The 27,582-nt window shown below is 39.3% G+C and overlaps 1 protein-coding gene across 2 annotated transcripts in view; it reads right to left on the minus strand.

The window, feature by feature from the left end:
- Positions 1 to 27,582, minus strand: part of ARAP2 (ArfGAP with RhoGAP domain, ankyrin repeat and PH domain 2) — a 118,092-nt gene that overhangs the window by 53,467 nt on the left and 37,043 nt on the right. For both annotated transcript variants that reach the window (XM_063309952.1, XM_063309951.1), the window contains exons 5-14: positions 26,664 to 27,023; positions 26,197 to 26,266; positions 21,916 to 22,036; positions 17,633 to 17,811; positions 9,505 to 9,620; positions 8,465 to 8,664; positions 6,403 to 6,488; positions 5,303 to 5,485; positions 2,886 to 3,060; positions 1,334 to 1,468 (exon numbers count right to left, since the gene is read on the minus strand). In XM_063309952.1, the coding sequence (XP_063166022.1) occupies positions 1,334 to 1,468; positions 2,886 to 3,060; positions 5,303 to 5,485; positions 6,403 to 6,488; positions 8,465 to 8,664; positions 9,505 to 9,620; positions 17,633 to 17,811; positions 21,916 to 22,036; positions 26,197 to 26,266; positions 26,664 to 27,023 (1,625 nt within the window). The remainder of the gene's footprint in view (positions 1 to 1,333; positions 1,469 to 2,885; positions 3,061 to 5,302; positions 5,486 to 6,402; positions 6,489 to 8,464; positions 8,665 to 9,504; positions 9,621 to 17,632; positions 17,812 to 21,915; positions 22,037 to 26,196; positions 26,267 to 26,663; positions 27,024 to 27,582) is intronic.

Here is a 27,582-nt window from a genome sequence, read left to right on the forward strand (position 1 = left end):
CTTCCTTCCACCAACAGTACCTATCTATCATCTTTCTTTCTCTCTCTCTTATCTAATCTATCAGCCATCCATCCATCCATCCTACCTAATCTAGCATCTATGTATCTATGTATCTATGTATCTATGTATCTATGTATCTATGTATCTATGTATCTATGTATCTATCTATCTATCTATCTATCTATCTATCTATCTATCTATCTATCTATCTATCTATCTATCTATCTATCTATCTATGTCTCTCTCCCCCCTCTGTAATTTATCATCCATCCATCCATCCATCCTATCTAATGTAGCATTTCTCTACTCTAGCATACATGCCTGCATGCATGCATCCATTTATCTATCTGATTTATTCCTAGCACAATCAACATGATAATGGCCCCTGTCTTGTTTTGAATATTCTGTTATTACATGGACAGTAAACAGGGGACTTTCATGCCGCAGTATGTTCTGCAGCTCCCATCCTTTTTAAAACAGAAGGTATCCCAGGGAAATGAACATCTCAAACTCCTGCAAACATGCAAAATTGGCTGCACAGTTATTTAATTTGGGGCTGCCGGAAAAGAAGAGCATCTCACTGTGAACTCTAATGAAACACCTTTTATTTTATAGCTGCCAAAACATCTCCATTCTGCTGTGTTTCTAATCCAACCTGATTGTGGGGTTTTTTGGGGGAGGGGGGGTCATCTGTTGGCATTATGTTAAGATGAGAAATTATTTTATGTTCTTTTTATTTTTTTTCCCTTGTTGGTCTTCAGAATAGGATAGATTACAAAAATTGCAAATAAGTAAGTTTATTTTATATTAAAAAGGAACAAGTACTAGGCTAAGAGTCCTTATATTCTCAGGAAAATATATTTCTCCATTTTCTTGTTAGAACAATACAAGATACATCCTTAATTCCAAGGATATATGTATATGTTGCCTATATACAATGTCCCACTGGCTGTTAGAATCATGCACATTCTGGATTTTTTAAAGAAATACTTTTTGAACGTTACTTCACCAGTTAGCATTAGCCCAGTGGAAAAATTCATAAATTCATCAGAGTAAGGAATGTTTTAAGAGATTGCAATGCTTAGTAATCAAAATACCGTTCACTTTTTTTTCATATGAACCTGTGACCACAAACCATTATTTCATTTCAAGGGAAATTACTTTCTTCTTGTTTTTCCCCTACCCGCCCCAACACTCTCATGCTTTGAAATACATATTTTTTCTCATATTACTGATAAAATTCTAAAATAAAACAGTAAAAGGTCAGTCATCTTATCAATATTGTAAGGCTACCTAAGCAAAAGGTAAGAAAAGGAGGGAAAGACCAACATACCTTCTTTTATTTTTCTCTCAATAAACAGCTTTGGAGTGTTGAAGGAAACGATGTATAAATTATCATAAAGGAAGGAAGGTAAGGATGAATCGGGGCAGAAAATGTTGTTTGAATGGCCATCACAATTTGAAAAATCTGTAAAGTAATGAAGAACTATTAGTTATGGAAGTTAAATTTCAAACCATTTTTGACATTAGTTGCTCTGAAGAGCAGCACCTGGAAAGCCTATGATGAAGCAGAGTCAGACCTACTTAGCATTTGGTTTCAGTGTTCAGGAAATCCCAGAACTGAGGGCTAAACAGCACAAACAAGAAAAAGCAAGATTTGCCTAGAGTTTCTTTTTGTGTTTGTGTGTGTGCCTCTGAGTCAGTGTTGACTTCTGGCAACTGCCTGGATAAGTCCATGCAGTTTTCTTGGCAAGGTTTTTCAGAAGTGGTGTGCCATTGCCTGCTTCCTAGGGTTGGGACAAGTGACTGGCCCAAGGTCACCCAGCTGGCTTTGTGCCTAAGGCTGGACTAGAACTCACGGTCTCCTGGTTTCTACCCTGATACCTTAACCACTACACCAAACTGGCTCTCAGAGTTTTATTAATCAGATTCAATTGCAGAAAAAAGGGTTAGGAAAAAAAAATCTTGGAAACTGAGTAAGTGAAACTCCAGACATAATTTATTAGCAGGACCCTTGTGAAATGCTTGAACTTCTTCTTCCCAGATTTTGTTACTGTAAAGCTGATGGCTCTTGTACCATCCCTTACTTTTCCCAGACTATGAGAACTCTCTGCCCTGGTAGGGGTCAAGGTAGGGATTAAAACAGGGGTATGCAACCTTTTGGTGACTGAAGGTCACATTTAACATTGGAGCAGGGTGGGTTGAGGGAAACATTTCACACATACAGAGTGGGGTATGATGGTTCCAAAGATGATATGCCATCTTTGGATTTTTAATTGCCTATTTTAGGACCCACACAACTGTTTTTGTGCGTCTCCAGCTCATAAAGAACAAACTATCTTCTGTAGTCATGGTGAAAAGAGAGGACCAATGAAAGGAGGCTCAAGAGCTGCATATAGTTCCACAGCAGCCGACTGCCAACCTTTAAATTATACCAAAGTTTAGTTTAGCTCATACCAAACTATGAAACTATGATTTTCAGTCAGTTTAAAAACCATGCTTTGCATTAACCAAGGTAACATTATCCATCCCCTATTCAAGCCGATCGTTCCATGAAATTATCTGTTTCATTAAGATTCCATAATAACCGATGAATGCCTGGACATTGAAGAAAGGGCAGAGTGGCTGCTTATCTTGCTTTTATTCCTCAGAGCAACTTTAGAAATAAAAGTGTAGACTTTAACCAGTTTCTCCATCTTATCCTGCCGTTTTTCTTTCCAAAGAAAACCCAGTAAGGATTGGTAAGTCTAAGAGCCTCTTGTCCACAAGGATCCTTGCTCCCTTATTTGTTGTCATCCGGTAACGTGAAATCTGTGCTCATTGAATCATATTGCATACAGCCCATATTCAAACTATGTAAGACGCATGCTAATGTGGGTCTGTACCTGAAAACTTATTGTGGTGGAGGAATTCCATCTGCAACCGCTGCCCAGATTTCTTGGCTAACAGATATGGGGTACTGCACACGGGGTCTCCAGTTGCACACATCACATCTGCTCCATTAAACAACAACATCATTGTTTCCAATACATCCGGCTTAACTACTGCAGCACAGAGAGCCTGATCACAGAGATGAAAAGCATGAGCTATACACAAAATGCCAAAGAGAAAGGGATTAATGTTTCTTCATTGAACCAGCATGTTTATGGAATTGACAGTTTCCGTTAAAATTCATACAGCAAAGACAGTGCTTCGGTGTGTACCAGCCACCACCATAAGCTTATTCAACGTAATGGTATAAGAGAGGGCATAGCCCACAGCTGCATAAAGGGTGGAGAAAGGGGCTCAGAAGGGACCCTCCCTAACTTCACAGGCTATAAAGGAGATGGCAGGAGATTTGTACTTTCAGACTGGTAAGATTCTGTTAATGTAGCTTTACAATCAAGTAGAATTAGCTCATCTGGTTGTGCTTCCTGTCTGGTCTTCTTGGGAAGGCTGACATTCCATTTCAATACCCTTTTATTATAAGGCTAATTGAGAAGTTGAAACCATGGCCCATTGCTCATGATGGCCAACCTATAAAGAATCTACCCCATTCACAGTCCAGCCTTGATCATATGGAGCATGGGGTCAATAGCAAATACAACAGTGTGCATAGAGAGTTACAGTCACAGGCGTGCTTTCAATTGCCTGAGCCTACAGTATGTGTGCATAAGTCGTCTATATCTGCACAACAGCTCTTGAGATTTTATATGGTCCCTGATCATGCACAGAGACAGTTGTCCATAAGGATAGGCTAGATTTGCCTTTCCACTATGATTGCATCCGTCCTCTGGGACTCCTGCTTGTCATCTGAAAAGGGCTTGTCATCTACAAAGGTGGAGTAACATCTTCCTTGGTTTTCTTAAGGTATACAACCAGAAACATAGCCTTGAGAGTCTTCTACCAGATATTTTATCCAAGAACAACAAATGGGTTCTTATCTCTTATGACACAATCAAAAAAAATCTTCACAGGATTACAGAAATGTGGCATACAAAGTGTAGCATGCTTCAATTTCAGTGGAGTTCAACTGCTTCTTCAAGGATATTCTGGGTTGGAAAAATGTCTTATTGGTCCTCATTTGTGTCTGTATAAAATAACTACAGAAACCCAACCCCTTTTCTGGATACTTAGATGCTTCTTTCCTAATTCCCCCATCAGAGGAAACTAAAATGGAACAGCAGTAAATAATTCAAAAAATGAAACAATTCAACCTGGCCCCTACAGAACAAATTTGCAATTGTGAAGTACATTCCGTACCTCACTAGGATTGCTAAACTTTCATCTCCTTTTTTGACAGCAGACAATGAAACCCACTATATATGAAGAGATGAAAGAGATGTTTAACTGAACAATTACATGTGATCATTGATCTCGATCAAGTCTAAACATTTTGTGTAATTTGTAGGAATTTAGATGTCTTCTTTTGCTGTTTTATCCTAGAGAGGAAAAAGATAACTGCTAGAATCAGTGCTTGTAGAAGACCTGGTGGATTTCAAAGACAGGACTGTGGTCCACGGAGGTTGGTATAATGAAAGTCCATGGAATACCTTCTCCAACATTATGGAATCCATGCACCAAGGTTTTGGCATGTCACTTTATGGAGATAGGATGGAATTCTTATGGTCAGTTTTATTAGTTCAACAGAGACATGTTTTGACCAGAAATTATGAAAAGTTTCATAGTATTTTTTAATAATTAGAATAGAATACCCATATGATATCTTAGATTTATTTGATTCTCTGAAATTTGTTGGCTATCGACCCCTATTTTATTGTTTAAATTGGTTGAGGATGACTAGTATCTATACTATCTATTTTTTCTATATGCTTTTAAACTAGTACTTGTATTATTATACTTTTTTTTATTTCATTGAAAATTTTAATACCTAGCTCGTAAGAGTATTAAATAAAATGGAAAAAATTACTGGCTACGTTTGATCCAACTTAATTCTTTTGTTCTTAATTTTTATCACCTTTATCATCTTTGCAGAAGAGGTTATGAGGCTGGTGGTATATTCACAAATGAGACTCTGTTAGTGAAGTCACAAGGCAATTCATATCACCCTATGCTCACGAGTGGAAAGCACATCCTTCAGGTCCTCTCAAGTGCCATTACTGGTTGCAGACATTTATTTCATTTCCACTCATCACATTAGTGAACCTGTTCCTTTTTATTAAGAAAGTTGTACCCTGTTTAATCCCAATGCATAGTATAAGATTCTCCTATAGTTCTACCTCACAAACATTTTATATTTTTTTAAACAAAAAGCAAAATGGCCAAAAATCATTTCCATCCGCAACATTTCCATCAGCATTACCTTATTTAACTCATTCTTGGTTTTATAGAGCTGGGTGGTTTTTCTGAATTTTCCTTCTTTATATTTTTGGATAATAAAAGTTAGCCTCTTGTCAGCTGGGGCATCTATATGCAGTTCCTCATCTGGCTGAAGATTTCCTTCCCAAAAGCTGTTTGCCCTTTGGTTACCTATCACAATAAAAAGCTACAGAAGAAAGAAGACTGTTAATCAGAGGGAAAAGGGGAGATTAAAGGACCTTCTAAGCAAAAAAAAAAAAGTTTCGTGCAGTTAAAACTATTCAAGGAAGATACTATAATATGTAAGATTACGATAACATTGAAAAACAAAAAGTAAATCAAATTAGAATAATAGTCGTTCTACGTTCTTCTCCAATGGGTGTGTATGACTGTACTTGAATTTATATTTTTGGAGGATTATTTTGGGACAAGAAAAACACAATTATTTTGCGACTGGATAATTAACGTTTAGCAAATGTGCATATTTGGTTAATATGCAAACGATGCAAACTCATTACATGTTTCTCAACGCCACAGAAAAGCAGAAAAGGAAAAACAAACAAACAGATGAACAGCATATTCCTTAAGACCTGACTGTGCAGACGTGTGCATGAAACAAACAAAACAAAAATCGGAAATCTGGGCAAAGAAAGAAAAGTACTGCATCAGCCTGGTACATTATAAAATCATACTTTAGAAGTCTACACTCCGACATCTTGTAGAGTGTCTAAAAATCATTTGACTTACTTAGATCAAGAAAATAATTTAAAAATGCATTAATTGCTAGCAGAAATTTCAATCGGGGGCAAAAGGGACAACAGGGGCAAAAGGTTTTAAGTGTCCAATTAAAAAAGAAAGTCTTTCCATAGTTAATATTTATGTTCCATCAAAACCATCTTAAAAAGGCTTAACCTTAAAAAATAATTTAATATTTAATTTAATTTAAAAACAAAAAATGGAAGAAAGCTGAACATTGTAACTAGCTAGTTGCTATCAAATGAGAAGTGATCTCAAGTTGTTGTGAAATGCGCAATTAAATGCCATCAATTTCCAGGTAGAAGTTGACTTCTCCCGCTCTTCTTTTTCTACCTTACCCATTCCTACCTCAATGAGTTCATTGGTCCAAATGCTGGCATCCATTTTGAGACTTCGGACCTTTGAATCTCTGGGTCCCAATGATCTGTGCTGCCCTGGGACAAACAGAACAATAAAGCATCCTTGAAGGTTCATAATAGAGGAGAGGAATTTAATGGCAAATAAACCCAAAGAGACAAGTGTTACATGAATAAGCATGAAACAGAAAAGCTGAATGAAGTTTCTATCACAGACAGGCACTAAAGGAAGTGTCTGCACATACAAGTGAACACATATGAGCTCTTCCAGGGCTTATAATCAGAGAATTCAATTTGAGCAAGTGCTGCTGTCTCAAGCATGTCTATCTAAAATCATGTGGATGTTGATCAACAAGACCTTTCCTGCAGAACTTAAGCATAATGAGAAAAATGGGTTTTCAGAAAGCCAAGCTTAAGCCATGTAAAGCTCAATAGCAGAGGTGGGCCACTTACAGCCTTTGATTTCATTTCATGCATTCCTGAGATGAATTGCAAAAGCTCTCAGTAAATAATCAATTTACCAGGAGGAAGAATGATGTATCCCTTCCTTCCTTGGGAACCTGAACTCAAGAAGAAGACAAAGAAGCAGAGGGAGAATGGTACAGTAAAAGAAGAGGGGGAAAAGGAAGGGTTGTTTGATTTGGGCTCATCAATTACCATAATGCAGCCCCCAACCTATTTTTTAAGAAAATGCAGTCCTGAAGAGAAAAAGAATGCCATCCTTACTTTCAAGTTTAAGAATAATACTTTGAGGTGAGCCTACAAAAGAGTTGGTAACAATGTAGATCTTTTAATATTGTGGGGACAAGATCTTGATTGTGTGCACCAAATTGCAGCTGAGGTGCCAGGTTTGGGACAAGTGAAGCTTTTAGATTGACTTTAAGTGTACTTTCACATACAATTGTTGCACTTTGTTAAAAGTAACGTCATGAAGGACCTGATATCTCTTGCCAGATTAGTGAAGGAACTCAGTCTACAAAGATGATCTTTCAAGAAGAGCACAATGCCTTACCAAACAGGTTGAATCCTAATGTCAATATCAGGCTTTTGAATGACAAACAATACTTTCTACCAACAACAGGACATCAAGATTCAGTCTATTCATCCTAATTTAGACTGCCCTCTGGGACAGCATCCCCCAGAAGCTCCATATGGCCCCATACCCTGTCTGCATTTAAAAAGTCTCTGAAAATCAGGCCTTTTCCCCAGGCCTTGGGATAAGGGTGGTGGTGAGCATCCAACTGATGTTATATATTAGTTTGAATGTTTTCTCTTATGGACATACACTGTTTTTCCTTTGTGCTATTGTGCTTACTGCTTTTAATGTTCTATGCCGCCAGTCATGGCACAGAAATGGCAATGATTACTCTGATAGATGACCATCGGGACCTAGAAGAGGAGAGTACACCCCTCTCGGTCCTATTAGACCTCTCAGAAGTGTTTGATACCATTGACTATGGTATCCTCCTGGATGACTGCCAGGGTCATGGCTTTGGAACACAGTTTTACAGTGATTCTACTCTTACCTCAATTAGACGTTACAGTCAGTGCTCATGGGGAGAAATGCTCAAAATCCTGGGCATTCCAATGTGAGCTCTTACAGGGCTTAGTGTTATTTATCGTGTACATGATGTGTATTATTATTTAACATCTACGTGCTATAAAAGATCATCTATGATTTGAGGGGGAGGTGCCATCAATAAGTTGATGTCTTTCAGCTATATATTACCACCCCAGTTAGAACTGGAGATGCAACAGAAGTCCTGAACCAGAGCCTGGAGGCTGTGAGGATCTGGATGGGGTGAAACAAGCTCTAATTAAACCCTTCCACAAACAGAGGAGTAACTGCAATGGGTCCAGACAGTGTCGTCTAGGTGTATCTACAACTGCAGTGCTACCATCGTTTCAGTGACCATGAACATGAATGGTACATGCAAGTCCAAATCACAAAAATGATTTTGAAACCCATAGTAAAATAATATAAATCTGATTTATACATGCCACTACTTAGTTGCCACACTGGTTCAGTAGAATCCTGAGAGTTTCTTAACTACCTGCACACTTCTTGCAAATGATGACACAGAGATTGATGGATGCCCAGTCAGGATCAGGAGCTTTACAATCAGCACAAGTCCTGTTTGATTCATTGAACCAGATCTTCTCAGCTACTTCATAGTCAGAGAGAGTTTCTGCAATGGACTGCTGCAGCACTTCAATCCACTCCTGCTTTTCTTTCTCAGATTCTGCAGTAAAGCTGAAATGCATTGATTTAGCCTGAGAGCCAGTTTGATTACAGCACTAAGCTAGAAACCAGGAGACTGTGAGTTCTAGTCCTGCCTTAGGCACAAAGCCATCTGGCTGGCCTTGGACCAGTCACAGTCACTCAACCCTAGGAGAAGAAGGCAATGACAAACCACTTCTGAAATCCTGTCAAGAAAAGACTGACCTGAAGGGATTAAAAAAAAAAAAAGCTGAAAACAGCTTTGATTCTTAGCTCCATGAAGAGGCTGACATCAGAAGAATCAATGAACATTCAATGGGCTTCTTCCCCACCAATAAGTATCCTGATACTTATTGATTGATTGATTATGATTTCCCTTTGAGTCAGTGTTGACTCCTGGCAACTGGCTGGACAAAACTGACTCTGCCAATACATATGCAGCATTGGGGAGTGAAAAAAAATACCCCTCATACTAACTGCTTTTCTTTTCATTTATAGTATCTTAAACACAAGTTTGAGTCTTTACTGAGATTATGTGAAAAGTTACCTCCCACTTTAGAAAGGAGTTTCTTTTTCACATTGGCATAAATTACTCATACTGATCTATATACTGTACATACCCATCACGCTATTTTCTTTTGGGTAAATGAACATTACACAAATGGAAAACAATAAAAATAGCAGGCAAAAGAAATCGAGCTAAGAAAAAAAAAAGGAAGTAGACTATTGCTCAACCCAATTCACAACAAAATTATGCACTATAACTATTCCCTGTAATACTGAAATAACCATTATTTCATGTAGTGGGTGGTTTCAGCTGTTCTCCAAAAATGCTGCCATGCATTTTTAAAAACGAACATTGACGGGTCTTACCTAAAGCTTCGATAAGGTGTAATTATTTCAAAACATTGTTTTGCTGTCCGATCTATCTGCCTCACATTAGCCACATTCATAGGTATCATTGTAATGCCATAGCCAGACTTAAAGTCCTGGAGTGGAGAAGGAAAAAAAAGCACATCACTTTCATGGTTTTAAAAAAACCTGATGAAATGTACTGTATTTTCAAAGCAGAATTGCATATCATAGGTCTGTGCAGAATACAGAACCAAGGGAACGTTCCATTATTGCTTGCATTAAAGACTGCTTAGCCCAATCATTCCATGAATTATAATTTCATGTCCTACAATAAACAGCAAATTTCATACAATGTATTTCCCTAGATATTCCTATGAGTCAGAAGTGTGTGTGTGTGTGTGTGTGTGAAATCAAGAGTGAAATGCAAGATAGAAGCATGTCAGAAGCATATCATAAGTCTGAACATGAGGGTAGGTTTATAGTCAAGAGAGACACTTTATCTTGTCTCAGTCACCAACTAAATTCACATGTGAATCAAGTTCACAATTCCTATCTCTCAACATCCCATAAAATCATAGCATTAAAAGGTGTCATTGAAGCTATCAAGTCTAACCCCTTCTCAGTGTAAAAATCCACATTAAAGCATCACCAACAAATGGCTGTCCAACCCAGCTTGGACATATCTGAGGTCACCACCTCTGTAGAATCAAAGTTAGCAAGTTCAGAGGTGTGCACATTTATACTCAAACAAAATTCAGAGACCTGAGTGTTCATTTTGGGAAAACCTGATTTCAGCTTTTGGTTGCTTGGTTCAAGTTCTTGATCCTCCAATATTTCTTACAATAGGCATGTGTGTGAATTTTCAGGATTTTTTTTTTATTGCTTCCACTTGCTATTTTGGAGAAATTTTTCTACTCCCTCATCTGTCACCAGTCCTCATCCACTTTCAAAGTTCTTTCTTCTTTCCCCTTAGCTGAATAATGTTCTAGATGTCTCTGCTCAGCTACATACCACAGTTTTCTCTGACTTATTAACACAATCTGTCTCCCATAGGTGATAGATATAATCAGTTCTAGTCCTGCCTTAGGCATGACAGCCGGCCGGGTGACCTTGGGCCAGTCACTCTCTCTCAGCCCAACTCACTTCACAGGGTTGTTGTTGTGGGGAAAATAGGAGGAAGGAGTATTAGGTATGTTCACTGCTTTGAGTTATCTATAAAAATAATGAAGGTGGGTTAAAAATAAAAATAAAATAAATAAAAAATAAAATAAGTTTGTCCACTTGGCCTTGAGAGCATATGATGTGATGTATATGTTAAGAGATACAGTAAACAGAAATAACAGCTATACTTGATCAAACTATAAAGTGTGTGTGTATGTCTGTCTGTCTATCTTTCCTTTTCTTCTGGGCTGCTGGTACAGCATTATGTACATGAATCAGACAAGACAAGACAGACGAAAATCAATTTGAGGTTACAGAATAAATTTCAAGGATTCGTAATAGTTAAAAGAGTAGGATCCTCAGAAATAGCTTCAAATACAACACCAAGCCCATCTCCTCTATGGCATATTGCATGGATGATCACAGATGTTTTCCCTTTCCCTTTGGATATAGCCAAAGCTGGAAAATTAGCATCCCTTGATGTCAAATCAGGCTCCTAAAAAAAAAAATTAATAAATCATCTGATGTTTTTCCTCCTTCCCAGTTTGAGCAAAGGCAGGGTAAATATCTACCCACAATGGGCCAAGAAGCAACCTCCAATCCTTGCAGCTGGCCAAGGGAGCCTGGCTGCTACTACAGGCAGCAATCATGGATCACCTTGATTCTTGCCAGAATGACCATCTTCATCCAAATACCTTTATACTGCTCATCAGTCTGCACTGCCTCACCCTGTATCAAGTGGAAAAAGCAGGGCAGTGCTGACCTTCCTTTATAGTTTTTACCTTATTGGCCTCTTGAGCATGCAGAGAGAAAATTGGGGTATAAACTGTAACAAAAAAAAAAAAGAAAGAAAAGCATTCTCACATTAGAAGAGAAAGATTGTCATCATTAATGACGATAGATGCCATTACTGGAATGATTGTCTTAGGGCTGTGCAGTGTTTTAACTGGATGTCCAAAGCATGCCTCAGAATGACTGTAAAAATATAGTACCTGCTAATCACACCATAAACCAGCTGGCTACTGAAGGCTGATACTGTTTGTTCTCCACAGTAATTTTGGGAGAGCAAATCAAAACACACCAACACCCTAGTATGGATGGATTTACATAATCGTGCAATTAAGGATTTGTTCTTTCGTGCCACCTTCCTTATGCAACCCAGGAAGCTGAGACGTGCTACATTTGTGTGTCAAAATAAACTCCGGCTCCATCAGAAGAGGTTGGCTGCTCTCCAAAACAATTCAAGCACATCATTCCTTACACAGACTAAAAATTGAGTGGATTCATACAAAAATATTTTGTAGGAACCCAGAATGGTCATCACAGCAGAAGAAATAAGGAAAGAAGAGGAAGGGGGCCAATGCTAGGAAATAGGATAAGTGTGCTTTAGACTATTGTTTTGTAACATCTCAACCAAAGCAGAGTTTTGGAGGACTGAAAAACTTACACCATTCTGTATTTGACCATGTGCACAACTGTAATTGATTCCACAAAAACAGCATTATCAAATCTTGCATTCTGAATTATTATTATTATTACAGATATACTGCATTTCACAGAATAATTCTTCCTGCTGAGTAGCAGTTTAAAGAATATCTCATGCTCTTTCAGTTGCAGAAAATTTTATTATTATAAAGATGGAAGGAGACATGTTAGCAAAAGACTATTTTTGTTCAATTGCTTTTAACCTTCTATGTATTTTATTATGATGGATTTATATGCACATCCTGAGAGGCATGATTGCCATGGTATAAAATTCTAATGAATAAGATATACAAAATAATTTGGTTAGGGTTAGGGACATCTTGCTTAACTTCAAAAGAGATAAACCATATAGGAGATTGAGTATGTAGAAACGTATGCAAACAGCACATTTCTAAATAATCCTCCAGTTGAGATTAGTGATGATAGGATGTTGTTCAAATACGATAAGTAAGTTCTGCAGACTGTTATTTAACCATACCTTAACTGCTACACCAAACTGGCTCTCATTGTTGGGTCTTGTTCCTCTCTGAGAGAGGGGTTGGTTTCATCATCTTTTAAGGAGGTGGTGGTCCTCCCCCTCCTCAAGAAGCCATTGCTGGACCCAACAGTACTGGACAATTTTCATCCAGTTTCCAACCTTCCCTTTTTATCAGATTATCTGGACACCTTTCGGTCAGGATTCAGGCCCGGGTATGGGACCAAGACAGCATTGATTGCCCTCTTGGATGATCTCTGGCAGGAGAGGGATGGGTGGTGGTATGTCCACTCTTGCTCTTCTTGACTTCTCAGCAGCTTTCAATTCCATCGATCATGGTATTCTTCTAAACAGCTTCAGGGCTTGGGGTGGAATGGGCCACACTGTATTGCACTGATTATCTGCTTCCTCCATGGCCAGTTCCAACTGGTGTTGATAGGAGAGCAGAGGTCCAGCCTGCAGCCTCCGCTATGTTGGGTTGTGGCATATGGGGTTCTAGTGGCCTGGCCTGGCTGCTGATCTGCTGGCATGAGCCAACCATTGAATAAAAGAAGAAAAAAGGCTCAATTCTGGTCTTGAAGGGCAACTGCACTGTCCAAGGCCTGATGACTGACCTGGCTGCTAGCCAGGGCTGGTGTGGTGAGATGTTGAGACAGCAGTCCCATTGGTCCAGCCTAGTATGTGGTGTTGGGGACTAGAGCCCTGGGGGACACCCACTGCCTCAGTTGCTGGGGGTCATGCTGCAAATCTAACCTAGAAATTGGAGAGAGAGAGGAGGAGAGGAGAGGAGAGGAGGAGGGGCGAGAAGAAGTCTGTGCATGGAGTGAATAGTGGCCAGAGACAGAGGTTGGAGAGAGAAGTCAAGCGTCTGGAGCAATTGTTGACTCCTGGTCATTATGACTGCTCTGGCCTGCTATTTTGTTATTTCTGTCGTTTTTTTACTTTGCTTTAATTGTTAGCTGCCCAGAGTCATGTATATGAGATGGGCGGCCATATAAATGTAATAAATAAATAAATACAGTCCATGTAAGGTCAATGGTATATACTATTAAAACTTAGGCAAATTGTTTTTTTTTCAAACAATAAAATAAAATAATATTTTAAAGCATGGGATCGAACCACGGCAGACCACAGGATCTGACAGAAGATACAGTACCATGTATATTCTAACAGTATTATTTCCTGAGTTGTTCAAGTTTATTTTGCTTTATTATTTATTTCCTAAACTGGCCAAAATACTATAGTTCCCTGTGAAGCTCTTAATGACCAAGATGCCCCAAAATAAGGCTTCTACAACCAGATTTGTTAATAATGAAAAGGGATTAGAACATCTCAGCAACTGAATACTTTAATATAGTTTGGAACCCTTTAATATACCTCCGAATTCACTAGGTGGAGGTTTCTTCATTCTCTTGGTAACAACTTTGTGATAAACAAGAGAGCAGACTATCTGTTTTCTAGTGACTGGAAGGATGTGCACATGTTTTATTTCTTTATTTCTCCTTTTATTGTAATGTTGTCAATCATGATACATTGTATTATTTCAATGCAGATTTCAGTTTGGTAATGCACTCATGTTCTGAACTTGCAATCTTTTTCAAACAAGTTCCTCGTCCTTCTGAGACACTGAGAAAACTCTTAACATTCTCAAAACTAGGAACAGTGCACAGGTTTTTGAGATATAAAAGGTAGGAATGCCTCCAGGTTGAGCTCAATGGTTTACCACTGTCTTCTTACAGGGTATATTTTCAATTTCCCAGTTTAGCCAACAGCATTAGCATTTCCTGTTGGTCTTCTATTCAAGGAGTAAGTGGACCTGATTTTGTTTACTTTCTGAGCCCAGACAAAATCAGCCAAGTTCTTCTACTTCCTGAGTGGTCCAAATACTATCTTTAAAAAGCCAAACATCTCTTATTTTATATACTGAATGCGCATGCGCACACACACTCACACAAACTTATTTAGCCACAACAGCTTCTAGACTCTGGTCTGCAGTGACACTCTGTGGCAGCAGCCAAGATCTAACACAAGAATAAGATAAAATCTGAGCTGGTATTTTTCTGGTATATAGCTCATATATAGAAATATAATACTCTCCTAAACTCTTAATTGTGCATCAAGTAGTATGGTTTCAAGTGAACATGATGTACAGGCTGATAGGGACACTTTCCATCCCAGCCATAAGAAGAGAAAGATCTGTGATGGGCATTGCTGAGAATACTTACCTTGCCATCTTTGAAGGAAACCTGCTTTAATTAACTTTATTTCAAAAGAACCTTGTGTATTTACATGGCTATCTGAAATGAGGTGCTTGTTTTTTCCCAGTGCTTCAACAGAAACCTAATGGCAGAGGTTAATAAGCAAGAGGCAACACTATGGATCAAGAGGCAGACTTGCGAGGATGCAGATCAGATCATTTTGTGAACATCACAAATGATTTCTCATCGGTGGTGAGCCGGAAGGCATCACAATAGCTAAACCAGATAGCCCATAGCAGGAAAATAACAGATTGGTCTCAATCGAACAAGTCCTTTTTTTGCACAAGGAGAGTGTCTTTCTGTCTAGCTTTGCTTTGCTTTGCTTTGCTTTCAGTGCAGCTGAACACTGTAATAATTAAGCAGAGCTTATTCAGAATTTCACACTCTGGTAGCTAATGGACTCCAGCAATTGTGATCACATTATGTCCCTAGCTCAGCTCATTTATATTCAGATGTCTGAAGAGTCAATATCAGTGACTGGCATTTGCTTAACAGCCAGCAATAATGAAAAGATAATAGAATCACAGGTCCATGAAAACAATCATTCCATCCAGCCTTGTCGTTTTGACAAACCCCAAGACAATTGCTCCACTGGGCATTAAACACTAGTTACCCAGCTTGCTGGGGAAGGTGATGACTGGGGAAGGCAATGGCAAACCACCCCGCTCTATAGTCTGCCAAGAAAATGTCGCAAAAGCGGCGTCCCCCAAAGGGTCAGGCGTGACTCGGTGCTTGCACAGGGGACCTTTCACCTTCACATTCAGAACAACCCCAGTCATTATCAGGACAACTTAGTTTATACATGGTAAGAAGGGGACAGGACAGAGAGGGATGGGATGGGGAAAATAAGGTTTATAGCTCTTTCATTAGAAAACACAAGCATAGTTATAACATGGTTATCTGATGCTAGAGCTACATATAGCAGTTTCCTTATTTCATGTCCTCCCATCGCTCACTCATAACAAATCAATAGTCAACATTGCTCCCCATCAAGAGAAACTCAATGATCTTCCCTGCTTCCCCTTCCAACAGTATACCAGCAAATCACTGCAAGATTAAAGAAAAAAAAATAAAGCTCAAATTGAGCTTAACTCCTGGAAACTTCATGAACACATCTACTGTATGTAGTTTTTTTTGGCTGGAAGAGATTTGGCACTGCCTTCTTTTGGGATGTGTTTCAACTTCCCAGTCTAGGTTGCAGCTGTTGGCTTCCCGTGTGATCTCTTTCCAAGTTCTAACAAGTGCAGAGATCTTCTAGCAAGATCTTCTAGCAAGATCTCAGCTTACTGAGATCAGCCAAGGTCAGGTAACCAGCTAGGTTTAAGTTCAAAAGTGCTGAACATCTCTTCAGCATCCGGGCCTGAAATGTCCTGTGTGGATCTGTCTTCTCTATGGTTCGCAATTCATCAACAGCCTTGTTCTTAGCTCTTAACTGAATGAATGTATCTGACTCCTAGCAATGTGCGTCATGAAAGTAGCTCCTTCAGGCCTTACTAAGTTTGTTCCTCTCCATCAAAACTCTTTTTTCTCCAAATCATCCATTTAAAAAATTGCAGATAATTACGTCTGAATTCACCTGAATAGGACTTCCAATTTCCTGTGATTAAGCTTTCTCATTTCTCCGCTAGTTGTCTTTGCTCTTCCCACTATGTGCCTCAATTGCACCTATCTTAGCCATCATTTTGAACATCCCATCAATGTTGCTGGCTTCTCTGGATAATCATGTACAGAGATGCCATGCCATGTCCATCTCTCCTTTACCTACTCATTCCTTTCTGCCTGCAATTTATATGAAAGTCCAACTTGCAATTTTTTTACTCTGGGTGGCTAACGTAGGATTGTAAACACCAACCAAAATAACCAAGGAACATAAAAACCACAATACAAAGCACTACTCAACACAACTGAGGCCAAACTGCAAGCCTATCTTTAGGCAAATAAAGGCAGTCAGACTCTTGTTTTCTTTCTCTCATGCCTTTGATGTAAGGGGGAGAAGGCCTGCCCATACATGTAGATTGTTTTGAAAACAAAACTTTTTATTAATCTGAGAAGCAGCTCTTACACCTAGCAAATCTCATGGAAAATATCTTGAAGCCAGAGGTTCAAATGAGAAAACAACAGCCCATATCTTGCTACTACAAATCAAGGTATATACGTGTGTCTATGGGTGGGTGGATATACCTACAAACATAGGTTTGTGTGTGTACATAAATATTTGTGTGTGTGCATCTCATATGCTATCTGTTCCAAGGCAGCATTTCTCAACCTTCTGACCCTTGAAATATTTTTCAGGCCTGGGGGAACCCCTGCACATTCAGGCTCAGATATAGGCCAGAACTTACAAAATAATTATTTTTATTCCATGTGCGGGCCTGTATAGATGCATTAACAGTGTTTTTAAACTAAAAATAAAATTACCTCTTTAATGTGAAGTTGCCCAAATTTGAAATATTTTTTTAAATAAATTGTGATCTCTCAGGGAACCCCTAGTGACCTCTTGCAGAACTCTAGGGTTCCATGGAACCTTGGTTGAGAAACCTTGATCTAGGGTATGTTAGCAAGCACTTGTCTTACCATTGTATCATTGCATCCATGTGCTTAAAACCAATGGCTGAACATTAGTGCACGATCCATGCTTAAAAAATGCCACTATCCCAATGTCATTTTGTTAATACACCATCAGGCAAAGCTTCATGATTTTTCTCTGCAGCCCAAACATAACTACTGATGCTGTGCCATCAAGGAAAAAAGAAAATTACAGATGTACCTGATTGTTTTTGCAAATCCACACGCTGTTCCCTTGCAGCAGGGTAAAGATTTTGCCTTTGTATCCTTTCAATTCCAGATACCCACTTTTCTCTGGAGGAACTGCTGTTCGCACTCGAGAAATCTCAGGTAGGGACTGCAGAGCACTAATGATGGTAGTTACCCAGTCATTTCGTTCATCTAAAAATAAACAAGCAAAAATGTCACGATGCTATGCATCCATGCAGACCACCACCCACCCAGACAGACATTCACACTTTTTGAAATATGACTTTTATGTTGGAGTATTGATGGCATTGTTTATGATTAATTATTTAATCCTGATTACTCTAAGCCTTGGGGATGCTTCTAGGACAGGATATTCATTTGGAAATCAAGCAAACCGACAAGCTGAAATACAGACATAATCATGCACGGCTCATTCGACAACACTCTGTCTTCATTTAGGCTAGGCTCTGATGCAGACCTATCTGGGAGGAAGCTTCATTAAGCACAGTGGAACTTTCAAGTAGACATGGCATAATCACATTCTCCAAACCCATGGTCACCGAAGTAACTTTTCAAATATTTTATACCAGTGACCAGAGTAAGTTCAGAGAAGAAAATCCATGGGGAAATATGCCTTCCCTCTTTCTCCTTCCAAAGAAAAAAGCCATATTGCAATTCTTTTAAGCCAACAAGCCATAAACTTTCACAAGTCAATCTCTCTACTATGCTACAGTTTGTATCAGTAGGCAGATATGTCCAGGGTTGATCCAGTTATAGCCTGCATTGGCTCTCAACTTCACAATTCTCCTAAACCTGAGTGCTGGAAAACATGCATACCTACTTAATCTGAAGCTCTTTGAATTCAGTGCCAAATGTTCACCTGGCCAAAAGGGCAATTTTCACTGTAAATAATTCAATTTAAACTCATTTGGCTTAAAGGCAGTGATACAAATTTTGCTTTTTAAAAAACTGCCTGCATAGATTTATTCATGTTATTTTATATCCTGCCTTTCCTCTGGGTCATCAAGGTAGTATGAGGACAAATGGGTTGGGCTGGGAGAAATGTTGGGCCTAAAGTCACCCAATGACAAAGGTACACTTGAACCCACGTTTCCCTAGTGCTAGACCAGCACTAAAACCACTGTATGAGACTGGCTCTCTATAATGCAGGGATCACAAAAAGAAGTCTTCAGTATTAATGCATACTCCTCCCTTTTTTGGGGAGATGGGCGGTGACAGAAACTTGAAAAATAAATAAATAAATAAATAAATAAATAAAGCTTATATTACATCATCATCATCATCATCTGTAGTTGCATTTCTTATTGTTTTAAACATATTTATAATACAATTTTTAAATTATGTCAGATTTACATTCCACCTTTTTTACAAGTTCACAAGGCAGCTTAGATGAAGACCTCCCTTCATTTTATCTCTAAAACAACAATCCTGTGTGGTAGATTGGGCTGAGAGACACTGACTCTATCAAAATAATCAGGTGAAAGTGGACTTGAACTTGATTGTCCCTGTTGGATTTCTCCAAACAGGAAGCTGTCCCCAAACTGAAGGGGCTCCTATGCCTCTAAAGGAAGGTCAGATGAAAAGAACACATCTGCTGTCATGAATTGACACCATCCCATCTAAAATACAAATTATTGCCAGGGGAGGAAGGAACCCAGCATTTCTTTCTGGTTAATACAGTGACTGAATCTATGCATCTGTGTAAAAGTGGCATGAAATCCAAAATCAGATTTTCTTCGATCCTTACGTTCAAGCCATCAACTTCTCATTGCTCTTTGTCATCTTTACACTGAAGCTCACAGCAGATGGCTGACAGCACAGCTTTAAGTGGTGCTAATAAGTGCTAAAGAAGGTCCAGACAAGCTCCACTTCATACGATGACATAAAAGCCCTTGAAAATGCAGTTATTTTGGCCTTGATACATGATTTTACCCTACACAGTTCACAAGCTGCTAGATTATCTCAGGGTTCTTGTTGGGGTGGTGATATTCTCCCCTCAAAGTCTAATTTAGTATAAAGTCTATACCAGTGGATAACATCAGGCTAGGATAAATGCTACAGCATCGTACAAGAATATAACTGGAGTTGTGATTGGATGAATTTATCCATCACACTAAACTGTAATGTGGCTAGGCCAGCTTCAGCCTTGGTATTGCACAAACCCAGTCTCTGGAGCTTGCAAGCCACAATTTATGACTTAGCCATTATTTATTTTATAGCACTGATAGCCTACCCCACTCAAAAGAGTCCAGGCAGGTTACAGTGGGTTAAAATTATAACTGCAGCAAATAGAAATAAATCAAAATCATTGTTAAAGATTATAATAAATCAACTTTCCCCCAAGACTGACTTAGCACCTTGTCCTAATCCCCATTCCCAAGCCAATAAAATGTGGCTTACTCGACAAAGCCCAGTTAAACAAATGAAGGCTAAGTACTGTGTGTGAACAGACTTTTGAAAAGAACACAGGTATTTATTTTCAGTGTGTCTTGTTTTTAAAGTAATTAATGAACATTCAAGTGCACCCCATTTGATGAGAAATACATACTGTTCATAATGGCACTGTCATAAAGAAGAGTTTATTACTCTCAGTGGGTGTTTCCTGAATCTTCAATTTGATTCTTGTGGGTTTAGTTAAGAACCTATTTTGCTAATACACTAATCGTTTGCTCATCTGGGGAGAAATGAATGGCCAGAGTCATCCCCGTGTTGATCTTAGTGATTTGGTAAACAGAAACTTGCTCTTATCTGCTAATCCAGGAAAAGACCACCTTTGTGCATCTGAAGATCATGTTTTTGAAGCAAGGATCATTTATTTTTCAGGTGGGTGGGATTTCTTTTAGTTTTTAAGTGCACTAAGGCAACCCAAAGGAGTTGTGCGTTTTCTGACAGAAAATGGCAGGAAATTGTATAGCCAGTTTTTTCAGCAACCTGCTGCTAAATTTTTGGAGTGCAGTCCTAGGACACAGAGAACCCCAAAAAGAAGAATTGGGGGCTCATATGCAGCTGTGGGGAGGGGGCGGGCAGATGTGCCTTAGAGTCAGTCTTGACAAGTCCCTGCAGTTTCCTTGGCTAGATTTTGAAAGTGTTTTGCCCTTGCCTCCTTCTTCCTAGGGCTGAGAGGGAGGGACTGGCCCAAGGTCACCGAGCTGGCCTCGTGCCTAAGAAGGACTAGAACTTATTGTCTCCCAGTTTCTAGCCTGGTGCCTTAACCACTACACCACGCTGGCTCTCATATTCAGCTTGCAGGTGGCTAAATGGCTAAACAAATGATACCCCCATATCTGTTACTCCTGATGTTTGCCTAGAAGCAGAAATAGGACAAAGTTAAGCAGCAACTGAATTTTTAAAGACATATATGGATGCTGTCTTCTATTAAAGGAGCAGCACTGACATAGGGGCTAAGAGATTTCACTAGCTTTGCCTATCCTACAATTTACCCAGCCACCCAATCTTGGATCACAGCAATATGTTCTCTCAAAGGCTAACTCCAGTAGCTCTTGAAAGATTCAACCTATCTGAATATTGCCTGAATAGAGAATTGACAATGGACTTATGGATGTCTCCAGTACCAGGTCCAGCCATTATTTTTCTATTTGCTTTGCCTTGTTAATATGATCAAAGAGGAATGCTGTCACTGGCAGCCACATATTTTTTTGTTCCATCTATTTCCAGCCCCACAGTCATTTTTTTAATCCATGTATTTATTTATAAGACTTATTGACTCTCAGAGTCCCAATGGACTCTAGACTGTGTAGAAATATGAAGCAGAATAATCAAAGTTGAACTATAATATAGAAAATGCTTTCAGGGCCATCCATCAAAACAGACAACTGTTTCTGGAGCAAGGTGGTGTTCAGGCTGAGGATGATGGAAGAGGTAGTTCCACACATTTAGGAAGCACCAGTTTGGGAATGGTATAATGAACAAGGTCTTAAGGGAAGCAGCCAAAGTGATGGGAAGAGCACCATATGACCAATTGATGGGATCTCTTTCATAATGCTGCAAACTCAACACAACCAAAACTTGGCATTTTATGCTTGGTATAGGAAGAACTGTCAGACTTGCAGTATAAAGAAAATGTACTAAGGGAATGAATGTACACATTTTTCCAGTTGCTGTTGTTGTTTTAGATTTCAATTCCATGCTATAATTCTAGAGCTTTCTGCTTTTTCTGTTCTGGGAGTCCTCAAGAACCCCTGCGTTTGGCACCCCGATCTGAAAAAGAACCAAACTTTCTGCAGCCAGAAATGGATCTCCAGAAATGAAACTCACCTTCCTTTTCAGCCCTGAAGACAAATATTCTACGTGCTGTCACCACTTCAAACTTGTTGTCTCCATGCTTTCGGACTGTAGTTATTGCGGAGAGAAGAATTATGCCCTTGGAGTAGATGTCCTATATCAAAGGCAAAATAAAAGCTGATTCAGGTACAAGAGGGATTCCTTAACCAAAATACAAGACTATTCATTCTTAGCAAAGCTACTGCAAACTCTGCTTCTGATCCAAAGGCTTGGCTTATCAAAAAGAAGACTTCTCCAATGTGATAACCGGGCTTCACTGTCTGCAAGCAGGCCCCAAAGTTGGTCTCCTTTAATTTCATTTCTGGGGTGATGTTCCATATTAGTAGTGAATGCAGAAAGGAAACAAGAATGTAGAAAATGATAAAGGAGGCAGGAGAGAAAGTGTAGAACTCCAGCTGGGTGATAGGAGGTAGGTTCTTCTTTATTTTGCAACACTGTTTATTTTTAAATGGAACTAAGCATGGTTGGCCTAATTAGACTTGGACAGGAGACTCCTGGAAGTCAAAGGACTGTAGGCTAGACTAGGAAGTCAATCAAAACATCCCAGAAGATGTTTTGGAAGGAACATCTAAGGAAACTGCATGGATGTCTCTACATAAGTCACCAACAATCACTCTCAACTCATCAGTGACTTTACTTTTTCTTTTTTAAAACATGATTTAAATGCAGCAGCACCAACAACCACATTCGTCATAGCAAGAACCAGCTTGCTTTTAAAAAGCAATTTCCTAAGAAATAGAAAAATACACTTTAAGTAAAAAATAGCTCCCTGCCACCCACATGCATCGTCCAGTCGCAAACTCTCTGAAGGGTGCTACTGCGAATGCTTAGTAAACTTGTTACTATAATTCCTCTTCCTCACTATCAAGACACCAAATGGAATGACTGACGATGTGCCACGCAACAGAAAAGAAAGCAGAGTTAACAGACTGCTAGAAAAATTCCAGCTACAAGTCTGCTTTATTTCCTTGGAGGTTTTTGTACAATTACACAAACAGGCTGAGTTTTGGCAGCTTGCCTGCAATATTTCATGATGGTTAAAAAACAGGTGCATGCATACCCATGCATACTTATATTCAACCACATTCTCACATATTCATCTTTCTATATGCACTCAGGTTACTACAGAGGAAGTGTGTCTGTCCATTTCATCACAATGATCTAACTCCCTTGCAAAATTCATGGCAGATTTTCTTCCAGAAATTATGTCCTGGTATCTACAGGCATCTGCTGACTAGATATGGTACTGCAATTACTGTCTGTTTACTAGCACAATATGTGCAATGTTAAAATCCACGACCTCTCCTTTTACCAGCTCCCAAATCCTCCATTCTTAGAAAAAGTAGCTTATATCCAAAATGAAAGCTTTGGGGTGGGAGGGATGAACCCTCATTATCTTACTACAGAACCAGGCTGCCAAACCATCCTTAAAGGAAAGAAGTGAAATGGTTTCACTCTCAGTCTGAAAAGAAAAAAAGGAATGCGTGTGAGAAGGCAAAGTGTACTAGTCATTTAAATGAAGTGTAAAGTCAAAGCTAAGCAGATCTTCTCAGTAAGCAATCGAAGGGTAAGTGATTCAGTTCTGAAATGTTGCCATAGGAGAGTTGTGTTAGGTAGACACAAGGAAGAAGACAGCTGGCCTGCAGTAGACAATTTGTCCCCACCAAGAATCATGTTGATAGCAGTGGGGATTAATGGGACGGAGGGAGGGAGGAACTGGAGGAGGAGAACAGGAGCCTGGTAGCACCTTTTCCAACTAACAATATTATTAAACACAGTAACATTTTCAAAGTGATAACAATCACTTTTTAATGAGCTTATGAAAAAGCAATACCAGACTCCTTCTGAACTCTGAAATGGCAGATCAGAATTCAGCCTGTGACATGGAAGACCATTCCAATTTAGCTGATCTAGAAATTTAACTAATTTTCTCATGACATTAATCACTAGATTTGTATCCCACCTTCTTTTCAGCAGCTCAAGGCAGCATTAAGCAGATCTGAATAGATACAGAGACAGATTGAAGATTAGAGCGACAGAGATACGTACACATGTCTAATCTAGAACAAGAGAACTAATGCACCAAGCATTGGGAGTGTGGAGAACTCAAGTATCCTTGAAGGGTTAAATAGTAGGTTAAATAGTAGCTGAAAATAAAAACTGTAAGCCAGATCTCTCATTCTCATTCTCAGCCTTTAATCTGCATTTCTGCTGTGAATGCAGGAGGGCCCCCAGGGCTAGTCAGGAATCTCTCAGCCTTAGGTCCACAACAGCCATGCTCTCTATTCCTATTCTACCATATAGGGCTGCTATAAAGTTTGTTTGTTTGTATGTTTCTTCATTTATTTATTTTTCAAATTTCTATCACCGCCCATCTCTCCCGGAAAAGGGGACTCTTTGTTTTAAAACCAATGTTTTAAAAGTGCTTTTAAAAGTGCAGGTTTTGCTGCATGCTAAATATTATCATTACTTGGAAATAAATATGGAAAAGAAGTATATAATTAGGATTATATCCCCACGCCAGGTTTTCAAAGAAGCAAGCTTTTGCTTTCGTTCATTTCTTTGCCATCAGCAACCAGAATAAGACCGGTCAATGTTTACAAGCTAAGGAGATGTGTTGGCCTACAGGTGAAAACACAAATGGTATTAAGTATTTATAATGTTTTTGATTTTTTTAATAAATGAAAAAATGTTAAATCCCATGGATTGTTGCAATTACCAATCGGTAGTATCTAATGCTCTCAGCCAAATTAGCTCCCTGAAAATCAGCTTTTGCTCCTGTTTGGAAAGCAAGCTTCTAATCTTTAAGGTGGCAAATATTTGCTGGGAAGGATGCGGAATGGTGGCTGCACTGAAATGCTAAACGATGCGCACTTGCTGCTGAACCAGAGTGCACTTCTTCAGGCACAGTCAAATTGCAGAGGGATCCTAGATCCTCCCTAGTTTTCTGGAAAGTCAAGGCAAGGGAGAGGAGACGTGCTTTCAGACTTGCCAGATTCTGTTACTGTAACCTTATAATAAAGGTAGTGTTGCTACTCATGGTTTGCGCTTCTTCTCTGGACAACCTCAAAGGGCTGACAACCACAGAGCAGGATGCAAGGTCTGCCAGAGAGCGTACATACATTTATTTTCATTTATTTAACTCATGGCATTTACTGTAGTTACATGTAACGGTACCAGGCCTAATTTTGAATTATCATGGAAAAACTAAGTGGAAACAGATGTCGTTACCACCTGGATGGAATTCCCATGGGCTTGACTAGACAGACTAGCCCAAAAACAGGAAGTAAAACCCATTCTCCCCAAAGAAGACCTAGCTATCTGGACAAGTCTACAATGCTGGGAAAGGTGGAAGGAAAGAGAGGAAGATGATGATCAGTGGCAAGGTAGATGGATTCAGTTACAGTAGCGATAGGCGCACCGTTGGGGATCTGAGCATGGGGACAGATCCTCCTGGAGAAAATCCATCTATGTGTCACTAAGAGTCAAAACTGAATTGAGGTCACATAATCAACCAATCCCAAAAGGAAGCAATATAAACCATTTATCTATCATTTCCAACAAAAGAACATGGACCTCTCTATCTAGGCACCAGAAGGAGAAGTTACATTTTTTTATCCATATACTATCCTTTATAATAGTAATTCTAAAATCCCTGGGCATGTAAAATAATATTAGAACCAATTATCAAATATTATAACAAATACCAATAAAACTAACAAGGAATGAGCTGGGAATGACAACTGGTAGCATATTCATTGCAGCAGCCACAAATCATTCAGAAACTCCTAGGACTTATAAATCCCTGGAAAATAAGCTTTTCCAATGTCAGCCTCTTTGGATAGGCAGGTCGACCAGACTAGGAAATCAGCTCCATCAGAAGGCTAAAACTACTTTTATTGAGATTGGCCATATTAACTGAATCTTGCAAGTCTGACCGTGCTGTACCTCCTCCCCCTTATACTCCAGTGAATTAGGGAAGTGTCTGCCTAAGCCACTTCTGAATGTTATCCTGTGGCGGACTTAAAAAATGTTTCAGCCCCTTTTTGCTAGGTAACAGTTCCTGCATATCTCCATCAAGGTCAACTTCCTTACTCTCTACATCTAATTTCTTCCTTGTACCTTCAGGGGAATACAGATCAGACCATGTGTGACCAAAACCTATGTTTAAGTAGTAGCCTACAGCTAAGTATACAGTATGCCGATAGTTCTCTCAGAGTGGAATATATATTATTTAATGCAACACAGACTTACCTTGTCATTATTATAATAAGACATGCTTTCGCCATCAAATTTCACCCAGCGTTTCTGGAACACGTGCTTCCTACATGTGAAGACAGTAAAAGGCTATTTGAAAAATAATAGTAAGAACTCTGCTAGATGAGTTCCCTGCCCTGTCTAGTCAGTGAATAAAATAATAAAAGTGCTACTCTCATTCATCAAACCTCACAATAAAGGGATTGCAATGTCATAAGCTGAGGGATGTGCAGGAAGATAAAAAAAATCACCGTGTTGGCCAGAACCATGCAATCGAAGCTCCGCCCCCCTTTTTACAAGCATCTTCCATCACCATCTTGACCTCCCTCTTCTCCTTTTTGACATCTTTGAATTAACTTGTCATGAAATGGGCCTTTCATGAGACAAAAGGAAAACCACTAAGAACAGTCAGTTACCCTTTACATTGTCTAAAGTCCTATAATTGACTGTACTTGGGTACATACCCCTGAGGAGAGAGTTTATCCAGCCAACCTTCTTTAACTTTCTTTGCTGCTGGGGCATAAAAGCAGGCATAAGGTGTAATTGTGTCCTTGCAGCCAGTGACCAATTCACCACCACAAACAGCCTGGGGAGAAGGCATCTGGTCTTTAGCATCAAGATCCAGATTCCCACTCCTGAACTCCCCGAGGACCTTTGATGGTTTATATTTTCCTCTCCAAGCATATCGAGAGCATTCTTTCATCAAAGAGGACTCCGCTTCACCGGCAAATCTGTTCAGAGAGGCACTTCTGTCTCCTCGGGATGCTACTCCATTGTCTTTTACGTTTTCAGAGATTTTCTGATTTTGATTACTAGTAGGCAAACTAAAGAAAAAAGAAAAAAAAGGTAATGTTACCTCCATCAGTCCATTTGGTTCCACAGAGATGCTGACACCTGATGTCTTCATGAACACATTGGTGTAATTTCCCTGCCAATGAAACAGAAGAGGTCCCTCATTGCTTTCCTCTGGGATGCTTTTTAACTTCCCAGTTTAACCTACAGTTCTGGGGTTTGCTCATGGACGTCTATCCAAGTTCTAACCAGATTCTTATCTGACCTGCCTAACCAATTACCTCTCCTCTCCTCTCCTCTATCATCTGCTCTCTCTCCTTCCTCCTATTTCTTCTATGAGGAAGGAGAGGGGGAGAGAGATTCTTACTGGCAAGAATTTAACAGAATTACAATTTACATGGATTTTAGTCATGACCAACAAAAGCTTCCTTTCAAAGCAGGGAACTATTTTTTATCAGCATGACAGTGCAGAAAGAGAGTGTTAACAGCTGCAATTCTTTCCAGTGACCTATTTAGTAACATCCCACCGAGTTTGGCCCTGTATTAGACACACACCCATATCTGAAAAAGGTGAAAGGTCCCCTGTGGAAG

The sequence above is a fragment of the Candoia aspera genome, chromosome 8 (assembly GCF_035149785.1).
Source record: "Candoia aspera isolate rCanAsp1 chromosome 8, rCanAsp1.hap2, whole genome shotgun sequence".
Classification (NCBI taxonomy): Eukaryota; Metazoa; Chordata; class Lepidosauria; order Squamata; family Boidae; genus Candoia; species Candoia aspera.